This window comes from Alligator sinensis, unplaced genomic scaffold (genome assembly GCF_000455745.1).
Source record: "Alligator sinensis unplaced genomic scaffold, ASM45574v1 scaffold5_1, whole genome shotgun sequence".
Taxonomy (NCBI): Eukaryota; Metazoa; Chordata; order Crocodylia; family Alligatoridae; genus Alligator; species Alligator sinensis.
Window position 1 is genome coordinate 323,712 of NW_005842213.1, and position 9,283 is coordinate 332,994.

A 9,283-nucleotide genomic window follows, 5' to 3' on the forward strand; every position below is an offset into this window, starting at 1 on the left:
GTGCAGAGCCTGCACCCAGGGAAGTGGTGGGAGCACGGAGCTTGGGTGGAGAGGGTGTGGGTGTGAGGGAGGGTGTGAGTGTGAGAGAGAGTGCGGGGGTGAGGACTCCCCCACACACACCTCCCCATGGTGCACAGCCCCTGCTGCCAGCAGCAGCAGTAAGCGCTCGGTGCTCAGGGCTCTTGTGGCCCACACAGATGCTGCCACCCGGCAGCACACAACTTTGGCCAGTGCTGCACATGCTGGCAAGTAGCACAACCAGGCCGAGTAGCATCTGTCATTGTAGGGCTCCCTGTGGCACACGTGCAGCTCCCAGCATTCATATGATACTGTGGGGAAGCCCCACATGATGAAGCTGCCTGCCCTCTGCCATGCAGGTCTCAGGACTCTGCCAGGAAGCAGGGGGTGGAGTTCCCCTCCACTTCCAGTGGAGTCCTGGGACCTGCACGGCAGGAGGCAGAGAAGGCAGCTGGCTCCATTGTGTGGGGCTTCACTATGGGGAGCCCTGCACAGCAGAAGTTGGCTGACCTGACTGTGCTCCTTGACACTGTATGCAGCACTGGCCAGAGCTGCACACCACTGGGCAACAGCGCCTGCGTGGGCCATAAGTGCCCCAAGTGCCTGCTACCTGCCACTGCTGCCACTGGCAGGGGCTATGTGCCATGGGGTGAATGGTATGGGGGCATCCCCACACCTCCACCCTCCCTCACACCCAACAAACCCCACATACCCACACCCTGCCTCCATAATCCCCTACATATACACCCCCAGCATACCCTTTTGCCCTCCCACACACAGCTACACCCCCTCACAACCTCCCTGTCACATCTCCACACTCCAACGTACACACACTCCCACACCCAACCACACCTCACGCACCCCCGACACAATATACAAGAGTAAGACCTTATTTTTGAATAATTATGCAATCATCTCTATATAGACTATGCAAACACAAATCACGACAAAAATATTTTTGTAATAAAATTAAAGTATGTTATAGTAGGTGTTTGACTTTTAGTGTATGATTTTGGTTTTTTTTCTGGTTCCAAGATGGCAACCCACCCCTCCCAAAAGAAATACTTCTGGGAGCAGGGGGAGGAACTTTGGGTGGCAAAGGTCAGGGGTTAGGGGCAGGACTTTCAGTCCCAAGATAGCAACGAGGAGGTGGGGCACCTATCAGTGGGTGGGGCTACCCTTGCATTCCTCGACAGCTCATCAAAACTCATTAAGTGGCCCTCTAGCTAAAATAATTGCTCACTTCTGCACTAGAGGCACATTGACATTCTTTGCCAGTATAGCTGTGCTGGATATACTTTGTAGATGCATTACTGTCGAGCTTTCAAGCCGTTCTTGTATTCTATGTAGAAAAAATATAGTAAAAGCAAGTTAATGGTGTCTCTTTAATTGGTGCTATTAAACCCTGATAAAGCAAAATACTTTAAGTGTTTTTAACATCAAAGTACATGAGTAATAGAAGTGATAAAATAAATCACCAATGGTTTTGTGGGAAATTCCAAAAAAAGCATTTAAAAAAAAAATCCCACAAACATTTTTTGTTCTTTTGACCAAAATCCAAAATTGAAAAACAAATTTTTCAATTTTGTAAATTGTTTGTGGGGGACAGGGATGGAAAGAGATGTTCTTAGAATAATTACATTTTTCAAACCATACCCAATTTCTTTTTTTGAGACCAAAAACTTGGGAAAGTTAAATGAAATGGAGATTTGGATTTATTTTATGTGGGTTTTTTTGCTCCATTTAAAAAGGATCTTGTAAATTATCCTTCAAATTTGCCAGAGCACTAAAATTCCAATGGCAGCTACATGTAAAACAGGTTACATTGATCAAAACTCTAGATTCACCACACTATGGATATATTTGCTGTCCCTATTGATTTTATATGTGAGTTATGGCCCATTGTTGTTTCTACTGATGTCAGTGAGAGTCTTTCTTATTGATACCAGTGGGAGAAGGCATGGCCACTATATACAAATATATAGGCACATTGCTTTCTGGCATCTGGTAGTAGTTTGGAAAGAATGTAAGGGTATTACTATAGGTGACAGCTAACAGAGCCATTTTTTAAGTTCAAGTGGTAGAGGCCCATCTCTTCTTTTTTGTCTCAGTTAAGCAAATATATATTTTAACATAGGTAAGCAATAAGTGGTTTACCTTTAAAGTTGAAATTGAAGACCCAAAATAAAGTTATTTTATGCCCCTGAAAATGCTTACAAGGATAATTTTTTGGATTTATAGTATTGAGGATCAAGTGTCAATGACAGGAAAACTTTCTGGAAAGTGATTAAACCAAAGTGAATTCATTTTGAATATACCAATTTTTAAGCCCCTTCTGTTTCTGCTGCTTAGATTACCATCATAATTCTGGTTTCCTCTTCTGTTCCCTAGAACTGCATATATGATACCTGTAATGCTGAGAAGAGTGAGGAGGCAATGTGTGCTGTGTTTTCTACATACTCCAGAGATTGTGCTACAAGAGGAGTACCTCTGACAGCGTGGAGGGAGGGTATCTGTGGTATGTATAGTATAAAAAACACATATATGTGCACTGGAGAGCACCTTCAGCAATGTTATGCTATTCTATGCTTGCATACCAAGGGAATAAGTATCTTAGAGATAGGCTAGGCACATTCTCTAGGTCAGGTCCTTTGTTACTCAGCAATGACACTGCACTTGCTATTTTGAGGGTCCTAAGACCTGGCTCAGCCTTCTACGCTCTTTAGTCTTATCACCTCTCAAACAATCTCATTGGTATGTCCCTGGATTGACCAATAGCAATGGTTGGGAGATGAGGAAGGAAAGGAAGGAGTACCTGCACTGCAGTACCTGTCTCATGGAGAGATGCACCATTCTTAGTCTTCCTTTCAGTTTGAAATTACCTCAAAATAGTAGGGCTGTGCAAAGCTTCGGACCCTGCTTTGGATCCAGAAAATCTTTGGACACTTCGGGGTCTGAAGCAGCATGTCCAGGTCGAAGCTGTGGCCTCATTAGGCTTCTTGAAGTGCTTCGGAGCCTCCTCGGAGCCACCTTGGAGATCCAGCCGTAGGGTATAATGGGGAAAAAATGAAATATCTATAACTTCGTTGTTTTCTGTCTGATTTGGATGAAGTTTTCAGGGGTGGTAGACTCTGCAGAGAGCATGAAGCCTGCTAAGCTTCAAGAAGATCGGTGCAGGGGTTTGGGGGAAACTGCACCCCAAATTCTTGAAAGCAAAACTCCTGTCACGTCAAGGCATTACAACATAGGTGGGTGAAAACTGCAGGAGTGGTAGCCTATGCTAAGTCCACAAAGCCTGCCAAGTTTCAATAAGATCAGTGCAGGGGTTTGAGGGGAACTGCACCCCAAATTCTTGAAAGCAAAGCTCCTGTCATGTCTATGTGTTACAACACAGCAGGGTCAAAGCTGCAGGGCTGGTATCTCTTGCTGAGGCTACAAAGCCTGCCAAGTTTCAAGAAGATTGCTGCAGGGGTTTGAGGGGAACTGGACCTCAAGCTGTGGACAAGCAAAACCCATGCCATGGGTCACACTGCACGTGTTAAGGTGCAGCGGGGCAACAGCTGCAGGGATGGTGACCCCTGTTGTGGCCACAACAACTGCCAGCTGTCAAGGAGATTGGTGCAGGGGGATTCTGGGGCCCTGCACCCCTAGCTGCTAACAGGCAAAACTTCTGCCATGGGTGCTTGTGCAACTGACTGTGTCTGTCTTGGGGCAGGGAGGGGAGACACTGCTGCAGGCCTAGCTGCTAAGCTGCTGTGTTACCAATCAATCGTGATTCACTCAGAGACCAGCTCAATACACAGGACCTAACTAACCTAGCCAGTTAATTGCCATCAATTAGCACCTACAAAACCAGACTAAGGAGAGGAAAGAATCAATACAAACAATCAACTGCCCCAAGACAGACACAGTCAGTCCCACAAACACCCATGGCACGAGTTTTGCCTGTCAGCAGCTAGGGGTGCAGGGCCCCAGAGCCCCCTGCACCAATCTCCTCAACAGCTGGCAGGTGTCATGGCTGCAGCAGGGGCTGTCATCCTTGCAGTTTTCACCCCGCTGCGCCTTAACACACACAGGGTCACCCAGGTCATGAATTTTGCTTGTCCACAGCTTGAGGTGCAGTTTCCCCCAAGCCCCTGCACCGATCTTCTTCAAACTTGGCAGGCCCTGTGGCCTCACTAGGGGCCACCACCCCTGCAGTTTTCACCCCCCTGTGGTGTAACACACAGCCAAAACATGAGTTTGGCTTTCAAGAATTTGGGGTACAGTTACACCCAAACCTCTGCACCAAGCTTCTTGATACTTGGCAGGTTTCATGCACTCAGCAGAGACTACCATTTCTGCAAGTTTCATCCAAATCAGACAAAAGCAACAGTTACAGAAATTTCATTGATTTCCCCATTATACCCTATGGCCGGATCTCCGAGGTGGCTCCGAAGCTTAGGAGCCACTTCAGCCGGATCGAGGCAGAAACCCGGTCTGGAGCTTCGGATCAGATGACGGCCATCCGAAGCGGACGGATCCAAAGCTGGATCAGATTGCTGCCGAATCCCACAGACCGATCAAATAGTAGTAATAATAGTTGTAGTAGTAGTAGTAGTTTATTCGCAGCTTTCACCAAAATAATATAATGAAATAGAATTAAATGAACAATAACATTATATATACAAAAATTAAATGCCATTTATATTAATCATAATTTTTACTAAAAGCACACAATAAGATAATGTATTTTACCAGTTTACACAAAATTAAAACAGAACATGATATATAATGATCTAAAAGAAGAGGTAAAATGGAGCAATGAAAGATAGAACAGGAAAATTCTATTTTATCTTGGCCCTTATTCCTGTGCAAGTAGCACAAATACACTTAGGGAATATAAGACAGGCTCCAAAGTGTGAGAAAGAAGCCAGATTGTCTTTTTCCTCATTTGCCTAGTTTTCCCTATTTAATGGCGAGATCTATTTCCCTCTTATTTCTTCACAGAACATAGAAAGCCACAAATAATGATTTAGTCATCAATTTCATTCTTTTTTATTCTTCCATCAATCTCATTCTTTAAGAGCATATTCTTCTCAATATGGAATCTGACACCACCTGCCCATTAACACTGCAGATATCATTAATGTGAATCTCAATCTAGTGATGCCTCTTGTTGCTTGTAGTTTTGCACCACAGATAGGTTTGTAGGCCAACAGAATGTTTTATTAATTTTAAGAAAAGGGAAGTTTGATTCAGTCTCACTGTCAGAATATCTTGTCTGCATGCTGTCATCCTTAATTCTTAAATATATGCCTTGTTTTAAATACAGGAGAAATATCAGATCAGTTACTCTCAGTATATTTCTGAGGTCATTTATGTGTGCAAGAGAGTGTAGATGGTCTTTAGCCATCCAAACCATAGTTTTTGACAGAGGACAGGCATCTAAAATGCACTTCTTGGGATATCTGGTTTGTGTAAAAGATCTAACTTTCATCCAGGAATTTAAGGTTGTTTATTGGACTAAAATGTTCACATTCATCAGTCCAGTTTTAGAGCTCATGATCCCCACTTCTGTAGAATTAGGTAAAGACAAAAGCTACCTTAAAAAGTAATTAGAAATCTTTTCAATTTTTGGGTGGACCATGGGGTCAGCACTCCAAAGTTCTGCTTCACACAATAAAATGGAATCTGCCTTATATCTATAGACCCTTCAGGTATTTATCGATATGCTCTGGGAGGTGGGGGTGGAGGGGGGAGCAGTGCTTTAATTAGCACAGCTCTCAGAACTGTGCTAATTAAAAGTGCCCGGAGTGTCATGTGTATCTGTGTCCCCACATTGAAAAGTGGCAGCTCATAAAATGAGCTTCAGTTTCAAGCAGCCTGCCACCATTTTTCAATGTGAGGATGCTGATACACATGATACTGGAGTCTGCTGGAGTGGGGTAATTACTAGGGCTGTGTGAAGCTTCGGTTCCTGATTTGGTTCAGTAGAGATTTGCCCAATTTGGTGGCTGAATCTCCAAATCCGAGTAGAATCAGGAGGCCCTTTAATTTCTCTGAACTGAATCGGAACCCTCCTAATCGATTCAGAGAGATTTGCAAAGATTTGGGAATTTGGACATGGACACAGCTTTAAATGTTTTTTCTACATATAGCAAGGTAGCAGGCGGCTCATGAATGCTGCAATGCTGGGGCGGATGGAGCGTCCCACAGGAGCGCGGGGGACTCCCCAGCACACTCGGTAGCAGACCCAGAAATGGACCAGAAGCACTTCTGGTGGAGCCTTTTGTACTTCCAGACCTGCTCTTCTGCCAGTCTTATTGTAAAAAGATAAAACTCCACCCAAAGCTTGTTTTGCTCTAACATTCACATTTTCAATGTGCTTATTCCAGCTCAGATTTTTGCTAAAATATATTCCAAGTATTTAAACGAAGACACAACTTCTTGTTTCTTTCCCTGTGAACACCCATCCGGTTTCATTCTTTCATTTCCAAAGCCCATTACTTTGGTTTTAGCTGTAGTGATTTCTAAGCTATTTGAGGTGCAACACTATTTAAAGGCATCTAATAATCTTTGAAGACCTATTTGGGATTGCAACAGAATGAATGCATCATCTGCATAAAGCAAGAGAGATATAGTCTTTTGGAAGTACTAAATATGGTGCAGAAACAGCCCATACTGCACTGTGCTGGTGGCACACAGTTATTTTTAGCCACTATATTGCTGTAGCAATGCACTATAGCAGCATCATGGTTTGTGCCTCTGGATGCTACGTCGCTGTAGCATGTTGCTATGGCAACATAGTGTTGTGTGTAGACGTGCCCTGTTTGAACTTGTTTTAAATCATGCAAGAGTAAATTGAAAAGTGGCAGAACAAGTAAACATCCTTGCAATACATCTGCCTTAGTTGGGAAATAGGGCACCACCAATCCCATAACGCACCCTTGATGCTCTGTTTGAATAGAAAGTGGCAATTAATTGTAAGAGAGCTTTGTCTATTGACATTATTGCCAGCTTCTTCCATAATTTTAATCTATCTATGGACTCAAAGGCTCCCTTGAGATCTATGAAGGCAACATACAAGTGATTTTGTCTTTTAACGTATTTAGATGCCAAGTAATACAATGCCAAGCAATGGTCCATGCAGGAATAGCCTTCTCTAAAAACAGTCTGCTTTTCATCCAAAATATTTTTTTCAGAGCTCCATACCTGAAGGTAAAAAGTAAATGTGTCCCAAATATTTTGGCAGAAATACACATAAGGCTAATCGGGCAGTAAGATGTAGGATCTCTCTTATTACCATTTTTAAAAATTAGGACTATTATATTTAAATTCCAATACTTTGGATAAATGCTTTCTAAATTAATTATATTACATTTTTTGATCAAAACTGGCCTTTCCATTTCCATGAAGGATATATACGATCTTACATAAGGTTCAGCGGTGAGATCATGATCTCACTTCTGAACCGGAACTTGTAGCTTAACAGATAAAATTTCCTTCAAAAAGAAGCTACACTTAACTTCACTGTCTGCAGTAAGTTGTTAAACTTATTTTTAAAGAGCAAAACCAATGTATGTTCAGGGATAGATGCATCAGGAAATACATTTTTTCCCCTTCTGTTATACTCTGCTAAAAGCATTGATATTTTTTCCCCTGCAGCTAGTAGTTCCTCCGATTGGTTGATTTGATATTGTTTCTTTTGCTTATCTATTGATTTTTTTTGCAGTCTGTTTTAATCGTCTTGATCCACTGAAAGCTAATGCAATCACTTTTAGACTTATATTCCTCCAAGTCATCTCTAAAATCATCTTTAGTTTGAGAACATTTCTCATCAAACCAGGGTTTGTGCCCCCAACAGTGCTTATTCTCAGCAAAGGTAATCTCTTTTATAAGGACATTTTCCAACTGTGAACAACTGCTTCACATCATGTAATTGCTTCTCAGGATTCTTGACTTTGAGAATATGAGATAAGTGGTCTGAGAGAGTATCTTGGAAGAGGGCAACACATTTATCTCATAACTTATTATTCCATTGAATTCTGGTTTTAATGACTATTTCCAATTTGGGGGCCTAGTTGCACAGTTTTGAGGAGGAGCGCCCCATAATTCTAATGGAATTTTTAGTAAGAGGAGGAACTGATCGCTTTCTACCCACAGTGGAACTGTTAATGATTTATAATTATACTACATCTGTGGTTCTATTAATATGTAACCTATCACACTTGCTCCTTTAGCCATAACAAATGTGAATATCCCGGTATGTCTTTGCCAGTTTATGCATTAAGCATTCTAAAATTCTCATCAGCAATGAATATTAGGAGGCACCATCCTCCTTCATTAGTTTTTTATCACATAAGATTGCAGGGGGATTTCCCATATTCCATAGACTAAAACAACAAAATAATGGAGATGACAGAAAATAAGCTAAAAGTTATATAAAATTTCTCAACACTTAAAACATATCAAATAAAAAAGTACACGCACTTCAGACTTACAGAGTGGTCAGTGACCTTCAGCTGCCACCTCTAGGGCAACAGCAGTTTATGTAGGGGGAAGGTCCAGCTCACCCAGGCATAGAAGGCTTTACTGACAATGATACTGCTGGGCTCCTGCCTGCAGCTCCATACCCCTCAACTCAAATAGTAGGAACCGCTTGCCTCTCATTGTAACCTCTTGGGTTATTTTTCCCTCTACTTCATGCTCCTTGCAAAGATTTGAAGATGGCTCTTGTCAATGCTATGTTCAGCTTGTCCAGCTTTTTACTTTCTCACTGGGACAACTCAACCCTTTTAGACATTGTGTTTAGCCTTTTGGTGCACTCAAGGGAGCCTAAGACTTTGTTCCTGTGTTTCTCAGGGGGTCTTTCAAGAATTTCTCCCATGGTCTCTCCATTGTTCTCAGAAAATCAAGTATCTACACAGAGTTTCTTTGGCAGCAGCATACAGGCAGCAGAAATCATTAAGTTTCACACCTGCTGAGTGTTATTTTTTCCAAATTTCTCTTAACTGAAGAAGGATGCATCAGAAGTATCTGGGCCCTGATCTAAAAACAGATTTGTAGATATTATCCATAACAAATTTCTATCTAGTCATCTACTCCATCCCCTGCCATGTCAGGATTGTGCCTGACTGACTATAGTTTACAATGTTTTTTCTCATTCATTTTTAAATACTTTAAGTGAGTTGACTCCCCACCCTCCACCTCTGAGCAGATGAGGTTTCATTGTAATGGAAAAGTGCGTATTTGCGTTTATCAAAGTTCAGAAAGATACTTCACA

At 42.3% G+C, this 9,283-nt stretch overlaps 1 protein-coding gene across 1 annotated transcript in view; it reads left to right on the forward strand.

Annotated features, from left to right (window-relative positions):
- Positions 1 to 9,283, forward strand: part of LOC102388612 (mucin-5B-like) — an 82,320-nt gene that overhangs the window by 26,950 nt on the left and 46,087 nt on the right. The window contains exon 15 of the mRNA XM_025207896.1: positions 2,410 to 2,536. Coding sequence (XP_025063681.1) covers positions 2,410 to 2,536 — 127 coding nt within the window. The remainder of the gene's footprint in view (positions 1 to 2,409; positions 2,537 to 9,283) is intronic.